The sequence below is a fragment of the Falco cherrug genome, chromosome 12, assembly GCF_023634085.1.
Source record: "Falco cherrug isolate bFalChe1 chromosome 12, bFalChe1.pri, whole genome shotgun sequence".
Classification (NCBI taxonomy): Eukaryota; Metazoa; Chordata; class Aves; order Falconiformes; family Falconidae; genus Falco; species Falco cherrug.
The window spans coordinates 16,679,362-16,697,526 of NC_073708.1; the positions used below are offsets into that span (position 1 = coordinate 16,679,362).

Below are 18,165 nucleotides of genomic sequence, written 5' to 3' on the forward strand. Positions count from 1 at the left end.
TCTCTCTAATCTTACCCTGTAATTGAGGAGTCCCAGAATTCCCAATGTGTCTTTTTTTTCTACATCAAAGTGGGATGGGGAAGAAGCTAATTATTAGGTCACAAATAGTCCTGGCTACTGTGAGGGCTCTGCTCTCACTCATACCACTGGGAAATTCTCAGGAATTGCACATGTGTTTCTGAAAAGACAGACCTTCTTACACTTAGTTTCCTCCCTGTTGGCTTCAGATCCAGATTTGCTGTAAAAGCTAATGTTGCAGAAACTGACTGGATTTTATAAGGTACCAGACACAATCTTCTGATGATTCTTGTTTTTAAAAGGGAAACCCAGAATTCTAACTTACGCAATGGGAGCCAGTGCGCATATAAGAGCAAGAAAATGAGGAGCAAATAAAGAACCACATGGGTGCTCAACAAAAGTGCTGCTGCATTTTTATACCTGCTGATCTGTTTGGCTTAAATTTGTCGTAAGACAGATCTGCTTTAAGTTAAATGTTAATCTGACTTAAAACAATTCATGTGTTAATTGCTATGGCTGAATTTAGGCATGGCCCATGGTGTTCAAGACAAGCAGTTTCATGGAAAAGTCACAGCTACAACTGAAGCTGTGGTTCTGTGGGTACCCAAAAAGGCTAGCAGCGTTAATTTTATTCAGACAGAGCACACCATCCTGGGTCAAGCACCTCCTTATGTTTGTGTCCTTGCTCTCAGCTTCCCTTCTATGCAGCCTTGTTTAAATCCAGATCCAGAATGAAGCTACCCTATCATTCATACTCACTTCTACAAGCATTGGTGAAGATGGGTGGCTGCATAAAATTAAATACCTGGCAACAAATTCAAACCCAGGGTTTTCTTCCCCAGTAAGATTTTTTGTTTGTTTGTTTCTTTGGGCAAGTATATAGTTACCCCCTATAAATGTGTTAAAAAGGTGGAAAAATAAAAGTATTTGTACTTGTCATTGTTAAAATTCAAATTCTGTTAATTAATCCCCCCAAATTATACTCAAAATGGTCATTAAAAATGCAGCTATGAATAACATGTTTTATAGGATCATTCTGTGTTTCCCTAATTTAGGAAGATATTAATAAAATTAATTTTTATCAAGGATAGTAATGATCAAAGCAGTATTATTCTATTTTTCTCCTCAAATCTCCAAGTCTTTGAACAAAAGTAAGATTTTGAAGCAATGATTACTCAAGTAGTCTCTCAACAGCCCGAGTTTTGTTAAGTAATGACAGGAAAAGCCATGTTTTGTACTACATGTGCGGTGTTTTGTACTACGTGTATAGGAATTGTCACATCAAACTAGAACCGATAGTTCTCGGAAACACATTATTTTTCTTATTAAAAGAATCATGTTCACCAATTACTATTTGAAATAGCTGATGGCGTTAGTTGGCAACAAAGCTTGTACCTGGTAAACTTACATTTTCTGGCTATAGAAAAAGAGACAAAACAAAGGCTGAACATCCTGACTCAATACTGGTGACAGTGATAAACACTACCAAGAAATGCCTGACGGAATCATCTTGACAGGCAATTCATATGTAACATTCCAGTTAATCGGCTATGATGAGACACAATGGAAGAGACAGCTCCAAGCCACCTGGGAAAACTCTGTCAAATAGAGAAAGCAGCTTTATTTCAATGCTCTACAAGGAGTTACTATTGATTAGAGCACAGGAAGGTGTCATTCTTGTACGCAAACTGAGAGATGCAGTTATTTGTGTCAATTAACTCTTATTCAATGTTAGTATTGATTGGCAAGGTCTGAACACTAGTCATTGCCATCAATATGCTAGTTATGAAGGAGGTAGTCAAAAGACACAGATAACCAGCAGGATATGGCAATATGGATCTGCTGATGTACTACTGTCACTGGACTGGATGAACAGTCAGGCTTCCACAATGAGTAACCTTTCAGTACAACACCTGTCCTAAAACACTTGTGCAGCTGGAAAAAAACCAAACATTTCAGGCAGATCAGACTAAAGCTAGCAACCTACAGGTGTGAAGCCTTAAATAATAAGGAGCAGTGGAAGGGCAATCACTTTCCAGAACAAGCTGTGTGTCAACACCAAGGCCTCTGAAGAGCAAGCTTTCAGAAAACAGGGAAGTGCAAGTCCTCTGTAAAAATGGTTCATTAATTCTTTGTCTTGCCTCTAGCCAAATCCATGAAACAGAGGTCACTGGATTTCTGTCAGAAACACATAATGTGGAAATGTTAAAACTGTACAAAACTTTGTGTACATTAGTTCAGTTTTGCACTAAATTTTTTTCTGTTAAGGAGCTTGGCTAAATGCTCCCTCACCTACCCAAAGAAAGCAAATAATACACAACTTTTCAAAACAGAATATCTCTACCCTCTTGGCCTCTGCAGGGCAGGATACGTAAGCCAAGAAAGTTGGGATGATCCCAAACAGTTGTGTGGGTTGCTTAGCTGCTAGTCTGTGGGTGTTGTGGTTCACCCCAACAAGACACACTGCAGCTGGACTTGACTGCTTCTACCATCCAGTAGGCAGCAGGACCCATGCAGTAGTTTTAATACTCTGTGAAGGAGCTCAGACTGAGCAAAGGGATCCAAGTGGCAGAAGCTGAGAGGATAGAGGAGTAAAGAGTAAGATGCATAAAAATTCCATCCCAAATGACCTCCCAATTTGCAGTGCCCAGCCTGCAAAGAAAGTGAAGTCTGATACAGGAGTTGTAGAAATACAGGGGAGTCCAAGGTTAAGGTAACTAGTAAATAAAAAAAGTAAACCCAAAAACCACAGAGAAAGAGCATACACAGTTGATTCTACTTCTTTTCTTTTAGATGTCTTTCCATTTAACTACCATCAGCTGCAAGTTTTGCTACCAGAACGCCACTAGCAAATGCTGGCCTGATTTTTAAACGGCACCTGCTGTGGCAGCAGATCTAAGCACAACCCTAAGTGTCTGTACAAGAACGTGGGACAGGGGCCACAATGAACTTGAAATTATAGGAAAGAAACTCAGCAATGCAGGAGCTCACCACCCTTTCCTCAGCAGGATTGCATTTCCCGGGATTTCTAGGAAACAATTTGGTAACAGGAACACTGTCCAACGGGGCATGGCAGATGGACACCAGGTTCATTATGGTGAATTGTTATCCCCTAACAGGCCCCCAGCATCACGTATTATGAATAAAATGCAAGAAAATGTAACTGCTTAACATAAAACCATCTTTTTAAAGTATATTTTTCTTTATACCTATTTATAAATTATAGTCTTGAGTGTTATTTCCTTCTAAAGTTTGGTTATCCTTACAATGAGAAAATACTTGTCATCTGTGAATCTATGAGCTCAATTTTTAACATGTTGCTATGAATTTGACTAATAGCTAGTAGCATCAAGTTATTGGTACCAAATGTACATCTCGTGAAAAAACATTCGGCTGAACAGGTCCATACTTGCTGTCTTTGTTTTACCCAGTATGTCCATGTTCTTACACTGGGAGAAAAAGAAAAAAAATGTGCCCCAAATGGACAAGATTGTCTTTCTTCCAATTTACAATTTATCTTTGCTGCAAAGTGAAGTCATCAGCATGTTTGCAAATGAAGCAGCCTCTGTGTTCACACATCCGGATTCTCAGGTGTAGGCTTATTTGACTTCAAGAATCTGACCTGTTAGTTTGGCTGTTTGCCTATTCTGTAAGGCAGCAAGCTGACTTCATGTGATTAGGACAAAGTTGTGACTTTAGGGGACCTCAGCTATCTACGATTTTTCCAGTATTTGCACCAAGATGAGCGAAGTTTAACTAATCCAGGTCAGCACAGGCAAATACTAAAGCACAGACTGTTTTTCTTCAAGCTTCAACTAGACCAATTTAACCATAAAAGACAGCTCCACTATGCCCCAAAAGAGAGCAACATATTTACATACTGTAGTATAATTTAGTTTGATGACAACCAGCCCAAATAAGCTACTATTCTAACTTCAGGCTCTCTTCAAGAGAAGCCCATTTACTTGAGAAAAGATGATTAATGTTCTGGTACTTTCACATTTCCATACAGAACATTGTCTATCACAAAGTATTGCTAATTGACTTGAAAGCCAGAACTTAAAATTCCACTTAGTAAGGGTAATAGGTAAAAGCCTATTAGTGAGCATATACACTAGATCACATACACTCATGATACATACTTAAAAGCTAGAAGATTGTCTTGGAAACAAGGTAAGACAAAGCTGTAATAAAAAGTCTTGAACACATCTTTAGGAAACAACTGTATCATACTCATTGAGAGAGCTCAATGTCAATGACGAGCTCCATAAAAGGAATTAAAATACTTGCAACCGTAAGATAGAGATGAAATTCTATTTTCAATATGAAATATTGTGCTTAAAAAAACCCCACCAGACTTTCACAAACATAATCGTTTAGCCTCAATTTATATATAAATAGCTAATTTTCTCTTGATCTTTTAACAAAGTGCTCTTACACACTCTGGAGAATTATTTGACATCTCAGTTTTCGTAACAAAAGCTTACAGGCACTGAGGGACTTTGTTTGGGAAGAGCTCTAACCATTCTAAAATGTCTCTTGAGATCCCTCTAGTGTGTTTCCCAGCAGTGGTGATTGAATAAAATGCTGCCCAAAGGAGGCTGAACTGCAAGTGTTCCTTTAAAAACCAATGGAGCTGAAAATCGTTGTTGCTTAGTTCTCCACATGCTCTTTTACCCTTCTTCAGCTAAGCTCTGCTACAGCCATGTTTTTTATCTCCTACCCTCTTTGGCAAGTTCTTCAGCCTGAAATATTTCCAGTACAAAAAGCAGGAAAGAGCACTAGCATTTGTCGGTGCTCCCTACATAATCATTAAGCATTTTAATCACACTAAAAAGAAAGTAACTTTTAAATTTCTATACCCTGCAAACATAAATACTGTTTAAACTTTATCCCAGGTCCCCCTGTCAAAGCATTCAACCTAAAATCAGACAGACCACTCATATTAAGTAAATTTAAACCTACATACAGAACTGGAAGTTCAAACCTATGCTTTCATCTTAACATCCATGAGCTAGCTTTTGTGTATCAACAGACCCTCCTTCTTTCATCTCTGATATGGAAGAAAGGGCCTAAAGGTTTGTATTACTTCCCTATTTCCTGTATTTTTGTATTATTTTACTATCAGTGACAATAAAACTCCACTTATGTTGATTTCTACATATATATATATATATATATATATCTCAAAGGCACTTACAAATTCCTGTGTAGTGCCTACAAATGTAATCAACCATTTCCTGCCCAAAATGCTGAATTTCTAAGGAATTTATCAAGAGTCTTCACAGTAAGACAGCCCCATGAACCTGCTACAACTACCTTCACCTTACTTCCTAACAGAAGAGACTTAAAAACAAACTCAGAAGTGTTACCTCAGGGATCAGAAACAGTTCAGGGGAGACTGTTAAAATATGATGAATTACTGCTACATGAGCCAGGTATTGGGATCAAACTCCAAATTAATCAATTTGGTTCCATTCTGTAAATCCACAGATTTTATATACATATATGTATACACACATACTATGTGTTTTCAGAAGTCCATTTTGGCTTCAAGGTTCCTTTTCTAGAACTTCATATTCAGGCCACATTGTTTTTAATAGCAAAAATTATTTAAAATAGAAGTTCTGCTTTTGAAAACCTCTAGGATTTATTACATAATCAACCATATAGAAATAGATTGAAAGAGACCAAATGTAGTTTTTCCAGTTCTATACATCCATAAGCCAAAGCTACTAGTAAGCATTTAGACTGCAGAGCAACAAAACTGTTTTAAGTTTTGTCTCTTAAAGATCTTATTCCAATAATAAGTGTATATATGCAGTATATTCATGCTGCCTAAACACAACCAAAAATATCTTCCCTGGTTTCAGTGGTGGTGTTAAAATAAAAGGTTCCTCACAACTTAAAAGACTGCAATTGCAGAATCAAGTTCAAACATTAACAATTCTTTCTAATAAAAGAGATCAGGCAGAGTCACCAAAACAGAAAAGAGGATCTTCCATAGTAAGAAATCCTGCATATAAAGACCTGTGTTTTAGTGGCATCCTTCCAGACATCAGATAAATCATAAGGAATAAGGCAGGCAGAGCTGGGTTTCTATTCACCAAAGCCTAGATGCCCTGTGGCAAACACCCCATGAATGAGTTTTGGAAAATTTCCGTGTAACTTCGTGCAGGCTGGGGATGTGGGGAGAAGTTTCAAGAGTGACAACATCCACAGAGTTAGCAACTGTTGTTGCTATCTTTCCTGACAATACTTCAAGATGCAGAACATGATCGAGGTCCAAGTTATGAGAGTTCTGTCCCAAAGAAAACCTAAAAATGTTTGGAGAAGTTACCAACATTCTGTTTTCCCTTCTTTATCCTAGTGTCTCCAAATACCGTCTTTAGGGCTTCTGACTGAAGCAGAAGCTTCATCTGTGGTGACAGCATGTCTGGTAGGTCTACTTCCCCTTGAAATCAGGAATACGATAGGTCAAGCTGGACCTTCTTCCTGGCTCTAGAAGTTAGTGGTAACAATTATTAATCACATTAAACCCATTTAGCCTGGCTGTAGTGAGCCAGAGCAAAAGAAAGTGACAGATCTCAGAAACTCATGCCTAATAGGAGGTGACGAGGTAGCAGAACCTTTAAAAGACTCACCATCATCCTCCAGAGACCACTGGCCTAGTTTTTAAAAATCTACAAATACTCCTGGTGACCTAGCCACTGTCAGGAGCAGGGAAAGGGTTGACTTGTTAGTCCACAGGGAATGTGACATTACCTACATTTAACACACAGCTAGAAAAGGGCAAATCTGCAATGGGGCCCTCTCTGTGCCCAAATCACAAATCATTCAACAACATGTTTAATTAATCAATCAAGAAGATTATCTAAATAAAGATCAATACTCACCGGAAAGTTTTGACAAGATTTTTTAGCTCTGTGTAAACATCAGCTGGGGAAATCTGAAGAGGGCCCAAAACTGTAGGTAATCTAGAAGGCAAAAGACAATGGTCAATATACATTTTCCTCTCTTCCTCATTTCTTCAAGTAGTACTTCCACCAAAGCTCATGAAAATTAATAAAAAGAGATCAACTTCTATGCAGCAGATCAGGCCAGTAGTTTACAATTCAGGTTCCTCTGAGTGGTGTTTGGGCAACACCTTCACTTTAAAACAGCTTCTTCTTATAAATAAGCTCTAGTTCACTATGAACGTGGAGAAGAAATTATGGTTTTACATGCATACTCTTATTAACTTCACAGAATTTCAGTTCTGACAAGACATTCTTACAAAAAAATTAAAGTGTTTAACATTATGAGGATTAGAATTCCAGGCCCCATCAATGTTTTGAATATTTCTATTTACTTGGTTCAAAAGTAACAATACAAAAGGAAACTACATGTCTAAATGAGGTTTGCAAAGAGAATGTATCTGCTAATCTCAGACTCAACATAGATGCAACAGAAATAACATTCCACTGTACACCTGATAGTTGGAATCACGATGATAGCAGGCTACTGAGAAAATTTCGAAAGAAAGAAAAAGAGCTACTGCCTCCCTACTTGACTGTGTGTAAAAATTGACACAGCCCACAACAAACCGCTCACACTGCTTAACTAGTAGTCAGTATCCCCAAATGCTGGAAATAATATGCATTGCTTTTCACATTTAGGATGAAAATTTTGCCTCTATTTACTTGTTTAATAGTTAATAATGTCTTGCATTTGAATATCCAGTTATTTACATTTATATGCACATATGCGCATGGTGCATCAATATTGCTGGAAGAATCAAGACTTTTGTTCTCGTTTACATCTCTACATATTTTAGGGAACTGAACACAGGACTCCTATGATGCTGGGCATATTCATATTCCCACTTCATCTGAACACACCAAGAAATCATGGCTTTACCAAAATGAAAACTGTCTCTCTTACTTGAGTGGGACAGGACTACTGAATCATCTCATGACATTTGAAATGATCAACTAAAGAAGTGGATAGTAAAAAATAAAGCCTTTGAAGAAACTAAGGAAAAAAACCCCAAAACATTCTGTCTTTCTTATCCTCTACTCATGGAATACCAGATTTTTAAGTTCAACAGAAATTTTGCTAGAAGCTGCAAATGACTAATAAACTTGTAGAAACATCTGAATAAGCAAACTGCTTTACCATACAGTAGTCATCCTTGGAATCTACGTGAGATTGACACCTAAGAAGGGACAGGTTTCTTCTAGACAACAACTTAGTGGTGAGATTCTAACATCTACCTCACCAGGCTCTGCAAACTGACACCTGCAACTATATCACAGATGACTGTCTCAGAAATAAATAAGTTCTTTAGGGCAGTAATGAGTTTAAATGATGACTAAAGCCACCAAGAAAAAGCCAGAATGTCCTTGCATAGTGTGTTTGTTACTTAAAATGATGATGATTGTGCACCAACCTCAACCTGACATATACCAAAGTAAAGGATACTTACACTTTTCTCAGTTTGTCAAGGACAATTCGCTTTCTAATCTGCATTTGTGCATTTGAATCAACAAGTGGGAAGGTGAAATCTTCCTGTTGATCATCCTGCATTAGATAAAAAACTTTTAACAGCTGTAACCTAGTCTTGAATTAAAGTCAACGCATCAAAATAGTCACAGCTTACCAATAAATGTTTAAACATAAGAAAACTCTTTATCTCTGAATAGAAAAAAACCCCAACCAGTAATTTCTTAACGGACAGAAAAGTTTGCTTAATCTGACCCAACATACAGTGTACAGCTAACGTACTTTTCCCCTTCCCCGGGCTAGATACTTATCTACTTAGGATGACAGAAACAAAGAGCTTGCAATCGTTGTTTGAAGGCAGGCTTTATACAGCCTTGACACTATTCCACTGGACACTTACTCTTTCTTTGCTTGGATGCTCCTCTGCCTGTGCATGTGTTACTGCCTCTTCAGCCAAGATGTACTTTCCTTTATAGAACTCTTTTACTCGGAGTTCTAGAAACTCTGTTTCTTCTTTTAACTTCTCGTAACTAGGCACAGGCTTAACTATTCCACCTGGGCCTGTGAAAGGTAAAGAACAGTTCAAACTGTTTTCAGACTCCCCTACAGCAACAGTGTTAAGATCATCAGCTGTATCTAAGTCATCCTCATCAAGTTCTTCGTTCTCCTGGTTGGCAGTTGAAATGCTCTCTGATGAACACAAAGAAGTATAGTTTGGGCCATAGAGAAATTTTAAAGTTTCCTCAGTTCTCCATTCCTTAAGTGTTTGCTTAAGCACGTCTAATAAACTTCCTTTGGAATTAACTGGATGCCTCACCTCAGGTTTTTTACAGTCTTCTGAGTTAGCGAGTGTTCTTTTAAGATGTTCTGCCCCTCTTTTGCTCACACCTAGAAAAACTATCTGTGAACCACAAATATCTTCACAGTTTTCTGAAGCACTTGATTTCCCCAGAGTAGTAGTTTTTGAAGGCATTGCAGTTATTTTATCATGAACAGAGCAAGCACCTATTTCTTCTTGAGCATCTAATTTACAATTAGACAGTAGTTCAGTGGCTTCTACCACATCTGACTCTTCTGTTTTAGGGCTGGAACAGACTTTCTGAGCCTGCTTCTTTTTGAGGATGCTGTTTCTGTGCAATTGCTGTGCAAGACTGGCTGAACTTGACTGACTTCCTCGTACGACAGAAGAAACAAATTCTTGTTCAGTATCACTACTACTGTCACTGGCTGCATCATGAGAACCAGATTCACATGGATTTGAAGATATCCTAGGATTTTCAATGTCAGATGCTTTAATTACTTCATCACGTAGTGTCACCTCTTCTCCAGACTGTCCACTATAACAAAACACAAGCCATCTATGAAATAAAAAATGGGTGTTCCCTGAAACATTACATAAGCTTTTCATTCTCATGTAAGGAAGATAAAGAAAGCATTTTTCCCTTGTAGGAGAAGTGTACTTTTTTTGCTTTAAGAATCATAGCTGCTCTTTCAAGTCTTCTTGAACTCAGAGAGCTGTTCTGCAATCAAGATAACAGGTACAGACACTATTCCAAGGAGTGAGTTCTCAGTTGCTTATTGGCCATTAGAAAAGAATAGTAAGCAAGGTATTTATTAAAGACAACAGAATAATATAAGACTTAGCATGACAAATAGTGCCATTTTAAAATGAAAATAGTCATCCTAAAACATAAAAGGAATATAGCATGCTAAAAATCAGGGGGATGGCAGAGCTGTTTTCAGCAAATGTTAAGTTTGCCACCTAATGGCCAGGTGTTGCAAAAGAAAACAAACAAAAAGTTGCAATACACAGCAAGGTGCAGAGAGATGACAGAGTAGCATGATTTCATTTCAGTTGATATACAGATTTTTGATTAAGAAATACAGAAGCTTTCATCACACATAATTGGTACCATTTTCTTTATAAAGAATAGCTGTTATAAAATATGCAATGTACAAACAGTGTATTTGTTTCAGATTTCAACAGGCTCAAATTAAGATATATGGGCCAACAGCAGCTGTACACTAAATCGTGCAGATCAAATATTCTGGTTTAGGATCACAAAGGAAAAAAACCTTTGAGTAGGTTCTAATAAGGTTTTTTCTGTAACACAGGAAATCAAAGATTCCCCTTTCACCTGATATGATACTAATATTTCTAACTGTAAGTGCATATAACAAAAAAAATTATTGTTCGGTGTACCTCTGTCCCTCCTTCAGCAGCTCTATGTCTGGTGGTCTGCAAAAAGATGACACAGAATCAAGATTTTCCTGCTCAATCAATGCTCTTGAAATACACGTTAATACATACAATACATAGTTGATGCTGGAAGGGACACCTGGGGATCTTCTAGTCCAACACCCTCTGTTCAAAGCAGGGTTAGCAAGAACAGGTTTATACATACATGTTGACAGAACAGGAATCATCTGCCTGCAGAATGATGCTGTTACACTGAACAACATTTAACAGAATCAGCAAGTCACACAAATGTTAGTCAGAAAGGACCTCTGGAAGTCCCTAGTCTGACCTTCCTGCTTGTAATGCAATTGTCATTAGCACTAGTTTAGGTCAGCCACAAATTCATTAAGTTTAAATCTTGAAAACCTCCAAAAATGGAGATTTCAAAACATTGCTGACTATCCTGTTTCATTCAGCCATAACCTCAGTGCAATTTTTCCCCCGCAATGTCCAACTGGAACCATCCATGTGATACTTTATGGCCACCATACCTTATTAAGTTTTCTGCTGTCAAGCAAGAATAGTTTGGCTCTGTAATCTTTGTAACGTTTTTTCAAATACTTGTAGGCTGCTTTCAGATCAGTCTTTGGTCTCCTCTTCAACCAAGTAAACATACCAAGACCCTCATAGCTCATAAAGTTCCTATTGCAGTAACAAACCTGGACCATTTATATGAAAATGCTCCGTATTAATGCAAAAAATATGAATATTCAGGATATCTTTACTTTTTTAAAAATACTACTTTGTTAAAAATTAGGGTATCAAGTTATACTGCTTTAAGAAAACTGAGTTCAAAAGGTTTCCAGAAACTCTGAGAAATATTACTAAGTAAGTGCTGATAGGTGTCTTTCCAAAGCTCTATTTTCAGTTAATCTGCTTCAATTCAGCTACGAGGCATCACCACAATGCTATTCATTTTATCCAGCACTAAATGCTGAAATCCTCACCCACCTGTCCTATGAATGAAAGAAAACCTTTTAGGCGTGCAGTGAATGCAAGTCAATACACTAACACCTCTCAGACAGTACATAAACCCCCCCCCCAGATTTAAAAAGATGAAAGCTGCACCTTTCATATGAATGAACTGAGTTTGGAAACTAAGGGGGATAATATACAATGAATAACATTATTAACACCATATAACTCTTCTTCAGTTTTACTTGGAGGTTGTAGTGGTTTTTGTCAAAAGAATTTCAGATGTATATACGATTATCAGTGTGTGCATATGTACGTGACTGTGCAAACAGATACACCTAACCATGGACTATGGGGTTTTGTTTGTTTTTTGAAAATACTGCCTCCTCCCCACAACACAGCATAAATAATAAACTATGTCAAGTGTATCAGAACTACAGACTTTTGACATTAAGAATAAAGGGAAATTTTAGAAATACTTTAAAGATGACAAAACAATAGCACAGAAATACTGGTAAACTTACTTAAACATTTTATGAAGAGACGTTTTACCAGCTAAGAATCCCTCAGATCAGATCTGGCTGCTCTAAATCTCTTCTCTCACTCATCAGGTATTTTGTACGACTGATCTGAACTGTGAAAATGAGCTCACGCATATAATTTCAGCTAGTTTCTTTTGCTGAAAACCAGGAGACCATGAAAAGTAGCATCTTGGAGAACGAAAGCTGAATAAATTCAGCTGAATGTTCTCCAGGCAAGTATTTTTTGTTAAACAGTGACACCCATTGGCTCTATTAATTATTTGCAAGCCCATGTTTCCTAAGGTAGGAACATGGGCTGCATCACAGTGTTCCAGAATGTGTATTGCAGTAACAACAGGAAATGGGTAATCTGAAATTTAGACAGGATAAAGAACCTCTTCATGTTACAGCCTGCTTTCAGGTCAAGCACTCACAGCCTAACCTTGAGCAATGCCAACTGCTGTGCTCAAATTAGAAAATCTCTTGTAACAGAGTAAGAGGAATATATCCTGTACTTTATATGGTTTGTAAAAATCCAATCCTAATAAGTACATTTTAAAGTTAATACAAGTTGACTTATTTATGATCAGTCTGCCCTCTAAATTGATATGGTCATGCCCACTAAGTATGAGTAGTACTGTCGTGTCAATTATTGTGATCAATATGGCAACAATACTTTTAAAACAAACACCATGCTAAGCTAACATGTTAACATGAGTTACCTCTGCTTCAGCTGAATCATTTTGATGCACTGCAGCTAATTAATTAGCATTGCAGCTCGCACAGAGAAAATAATACTCTCAAAAGGAGCAACAAATGTATTAGATTATACTTACTTTTCTTCTTCTCTCATCCATACCGGACTTTTGGAAATTTGAGCTTCAAAATATTTAGATGCTCTATAGCAGAAGTTGCTGCAAAAGCACTGTGAACAAGAGAGAAAGCAAGAAAATATGACTAAAGACAACTTTAACACTCAAAGAAAGGTACAAAAGTCATTGTTCTTTATGCCTGTAAAATTAAGTACTAATTCACATTTCTTTTTAAGCCCATGACCAGGTTTTTAATTCATCTGAGAAACCAAACCTGTTAAATAGGTCATCCCACTCCCCACAAGCCACTTTAGTTTCTTTTTTCCCCACTTCTATGCTTTTTGGGCTTTTATTACATACTGAGAAGCAAGCCACTGTTGGATTCTATATAACATAATAATAATTTGAAAAAAAAAACCCCATGAAACTGTTCAAAGAGCAATCCCTAACCCAACAAGATGGTCACATAGTTTAAAAGACATGCAATAAAATGCAGGTGTTTAATAATGAAAATTTTGGATAGCAAAAGAACTTGCATGTTTTGCAGTACACAGAACAAAACCTAAGATTTTACAGCATCTTTGAAAAACTAACTTGCACACTTGCATTAGGGAACAAGACAAAACATCCTACTTCTTGGAGTCTTGCCTGGTAGCTTGAGAAAGCAGTTCTCAGAATTTTGTGTATCCCAGACTTGAAACCAAAGGCAAGGAATATATACTAGCAACACTGAAGAAATTTGTTCCAAAACTAGAAACATTCATCCTACAATTTAGCATCAACTGTAGATGATTGCATATCCTGTGAGCAGGCAAGCAAGACTTTTACGCAGCCACACACATGAATATGCTTCAAGAAAGAAAGACTTTGTGAAGAGATTTGAGAAGTCCTCAAAGAAGAACCCTAGAGGCAGACACACTAAGGAATACATAATATGTAACTTGTATTACACCAGGGCAAACTTCAGTTAAAGAAAAGGATGTGCACTTTGACCCTACTAAAGCTCACTGCTATACTGGAACAAAACAGACAACACTCCTTCACAAATGTCTTTAACAGATCAGCTGTACCACATTCAAATGCTACCCAAGTAAAACTTTCCATATTATGTTTAAAAATCACAAAAGAAAATAGGTAGGGGTTTGTCTTTCTGAAGAAAGCATCTAGAAACTGAAATGAATGAAAACCTTTATATTCTAACAGTTTGTAAAAATTTCCTAAGAATCAAACATATTGGCTCTGAATCAAGCCACTATATGAATGCTGCTACAAAATGTATTTCTGGTTGAGTCAGTATTAGATACATTTTAGAAACAGACTTGTTACCATACCTTTCTTTCAGTGATATCATAAACTCTGTTCGTTTTTGTTGAAATTCTGTACTTCTGTTTTGGCACCTAAAACAATATGCTTTCGTCAGCATGACTGTCACTTCCATCATGACTTTAGAGAAAATTAATTCTTAATTAATGTATTTTAGTATGTGTACTATGCTCTGTTTTAGCCAAACTGCATACTACACAACCATCTTTTCTCTCAATTCTTTTGACATTGTACCTTCTCAGATTTAAGAATGGCAATTTAATCTTTAATCACTTACGTTTCACACTCAATAGAACACAACTTTGGATCAACAAGAAAGTCAGTGCTAAACATAAAACAACAGAGCTGACATGGCAGAAATTTTACTTATGTATAAATATTGGGCTGTTACACACAGGTCCTTCTTTAATCCATATCTACTTATATGCACGTGACACTATACTGTCAGAGAGCCCACCACTACTCAGACAAACCTAGAGAGGAAATTACATAAAATATAATACAGTTTCAAAGTGAACTTCTGTGGGGACATATGAAGTCCAAAACAGTAAAACTTTTTGTACTCGAGTACTTTTTTTTCCACATAATCAGGTGTATCACAACTGGTATTACATCACAGGTTATGTAACTGAACTGTGAGTTCTGCTTACGCTCTGACATACCATACCTAAGTAAGTGTGACTATGATTTTGACACAGGCAATGTATATTTTTAGGGCAGATGTATATGCATTCACATAGTAATATCCCTGCATTACATTATTTTTTCACGTCAATCCTTCTTACAGAGATATGCCATTACACTGAAGAAGGAACAAGATTAGAAAGTTTCTGTATGCACAAAGGAAGGCCATGAAGCCATACTTCGTTCATCTTTATTACTGTCAAAGTAGATGCTAACTGATTCTGTCATACAGTAATGCTGTCAACTGATCAAAGTTTACCTTTTATTGCAGAAGGATTACACTGAAACGGAATTATATGATGCCTGGCCCATTACTTGACAGTATTTTGATCTATGTTTAATATTTTAAGTGTAAAATTATAAAGCAAATGCAAGGCAATAAACATTGTGAAAAGATTCTTATAAGAGCATTAATAAAAAGCTACTTACATTTTCCAGTTTATTTTGACATAGAGGATATCCACATAGCTTGATGATAGACCGTTCATCAACAATGTCTTTATAGTGAGATGGAGTAATGAATTTTCCCTAAAATTACAAGAAAATAGTTCAACAACCAATACCGGAAAATCTGTCATTTTTTGTACTAAAAATATCTCACAAGAAAATAAATGTTTAAGATAAAAGGGTAAACCGGGAAAGAAGACAGACATATGCACTTCTTTTTACATATACAAAAGCTTTGTAATTTTGCCTCTAGTGTGGCACCTATTTTCATAATTTTCCTCTAATTACATGTTTTGTAAGCCTATTTACCAGGCTATTTACAGGACTAATTGTCATACCATTCCAGCAAAACCATGCTGCCAGATAAACTGTGGTGCATTAGAGAGACTTCATCTAAATTCACAGATGACATGATATAGACCTAAATTTTTATACTTCATCAATCAGTCCAGAACCACAGAGACATAAACAAAGGCTGTGGTAATAAAGTAAGGATTCATAAATGTATAGTCCTGCAAAACTAGGGCATGTTTTCACAGCAGAATCCTTGAAAATAACACAATCATCATCAGAGCTGACGAGAGAGGGAATAAATGGTTTGTCTCCTTTAAACTGCAGCAAATTGCTCCGAGTATTTAAAAAAAAATTGAACACTAACATATAAAACAGTATAAAACTTGAAACACTTACAGAATTCAGAAGAAACTCTTCAGTAATATTCTCTTCCAGGAGTTGTTCAACAATATACAATGCTTTTTTCTCAGATTCAATCTTCTTTCTCATAGCAGCTGCCAGAGCTGCCTTCCTGTAACAGCATAGACACTGAATGACACAGAATGCAGATTTCCATAAACAATTCTCCAATAATACCTTTATTTCTTTTTCTGAAATGTAGTAGCTTACATTTTTCTGCATTGCACCGTGCTGGCCAAATCAGGCAACAAGTAATTGGACTAGTAATTCTGTAATAACCAAATTATTGGCTATTGCTTATTACAGCTAGTTGCCAACTTTGGTTTGCATTATTTCCACTCCAGTCAGGAAAAGTATTGACTTTTATTGCATTGCAATACTTCTACACAAGGTTATGCAACTCCACTTGCAAGAGCGGGAAACCCAGAAGCGGCTGGACAAAGGGCCTGCGACAAACAATTTACGGATTGTTGCCAGGAGAATGGGAGCTGGGTGAGACACGAAGAGCCTGAAGAAAAGGACTGGGACAAGATGAGTGTGAGGGTACAAAGGAAGCAATAAACCAAACACATCCCACTACAGTAGTTTTCCTGAGTCTTGCCACTTATTCTATGGTCAGCAAACACCCAAAGAGCAACCATCCAGATGTCTCCGATCTCCATTTAGCAGTGCTTCCCACAGGTTGTCAATGCACAGTCATTCTGCTGTCTTAACCAACCGAGATCTATGCTATACACCTGGAAGTCTGGCTCTACTACAGAATCAAATGAATATTCAGGTAATCATCCATGGCAGAAAGTGTTTTTTCCTCTCAAGTTTGGTTTTTCAAGCGAATAAAGAAAAATGGCAGGTATGCAAAGAAGTTAAGATGGCAAAAAGCAAGCACTACAGCTAAGGAAATACAACTATGGAGGTTAGATTTGTAAACTGTCCGCGTACTAAACAATGCACATATGTGCACGCTGTTAGAAGTTACATAGCATCACGCCGGACAAGTCTGTATGATGTTGCTAGAGAAGGCAAAAAACCACACAAGGCAGAGAATGTGATTTCAACGTGAGGCCAAACAACAGGAATGCCACATATTGTTACGTCAGAAATTGTACCTTTGAGCAGCATCTTCATTCTTCAGAGCAGCTGAAAGTTTATTCCCTAAAAATAAAAATATACAAATGCAGAAATATAGACATTAGTGTACTTTCTTCCTTCAATAGGGGAAAATATTGGAACCTGAAAAATATGAAAACCACTAAACTGTAAGCATAATCAAGAGATCTGCTTAGAAACTTGCTTTTGGTGGCAGAGCGCAACTTCAGTAAGCTAGTCAACATTCAGCAGCTAGTCAGACACACGTTTTGTAAGTGTGAGGACAGACAGGCCCAGCTCCCTCCATGTCCTCCTCCACCATGCTCTGTACGGTCAGAAAGCTAAAGGAAAAGTAACTCCGGCAACAATTCTGCGCCGCGCCGCACTCACCCTGGCTTTGCACCGGCTTCACCCCCGCACCCAGCGCGGGCACACGCTGCCCCTTCCCTCAGCTCCACCGCTGGGGCCTGCCCCGGCCAGGGCCCAGCCCGCCGCCGCCACCCCCGCCGCCGCCACCGCCGCCGCCGCCCCCGCGGGCTGCCCCAGCGCTCCTACCGCCCACCGACGGGGGGGGCCGGGCAGCTGGCCCCTGCAGACAAGGGCAACAGGGAGGGAAAGTAACGGACCCTGAGGCTGCCGGCGCTGCAGAAACCAGGGGCGCAGCCGCCGCCGGCTTGAGGGGACAGTGGGGGCACTCGCTGCCCGGGCCCCGCCTGGGCAGACCCACCGCCGGCAGCCGCCGCTCGCCAGCCCCGACTACGCAGCCAGCCCGGCCGCGGCCCACCGAGATCGCGGCTGCGTGCCCGCGCCGCCGACGGCGGCCGTCCCGCCGCTCCCCCCCCCCGGTACCGCGAGTTGGGCGAGTCCGCCGCGCCGGCCTACGGGCACAGGGAGAGCCCAACGCGCCGGGCGGGAGGGCCGGCACGCACAGGCTGAAGCCTAC

The 18,165-nt window shown here is 38.5% G+C and overlaps 1 protein-coding gene across 9 annotated transcripts in view; it reads right to left on the minus strand.

The window, feature by feature from the left end:
* RPAP2 (RNA polymerase II associated protein 2) overlaps positions 1-18,165 on the minus strand; it is a 51,601-nt gene that overhangs the window by 33,268 nt on the left and 168 nt on the right. For 8 of the 9 annotated variants that reach the window (XR_008734790.1, XR_008734788.1, XR_008734789.1 and 5 more), the window contains exons 2-10: positions 17,243-17,288; positions 16,134-16,248; positions 15,426-15,524; positions 14,321-14,386; positions 13,014-13,102; positions 10,706-10,741; positions 8,903-9,839; positions 8,486-8,580; positions 6,915-6,995 (exon numbers count right to left, since the gene is read on the minus strand). Coding sequence is in view for 3 of the 9 variants with exons in the window: in XM_055725148.1 (XP_055581123.1) it covers positions 6,915-6,995; positions 8,486-8,580; positions 8,903-9,839; positions 10,706-10,741; positions 13,014-13,102; positions 14,321-14,386; positions 15,426-15,524; positions 16,134-16,248; positions 17,243-17,288 (1,564 nt within the window). In the remaining 6 variants the exon portion in view is untranslated. Of the gene's footprint in view, positions 1-6,914; positions 6,996-8,485; positions 8,581-8,902; positions 9,840-10,705; positions 10,742-13,013; positions 13,103-14,320; positions 14,387-15,425; positions 15,525-16,133; positions 16,249-17,242; positions 17,289-17,612; positions 17,681-18,165 lie in introns of those variants that run through there. The other variant, XM_055725149.1, reaches the window with a different exon arrangement.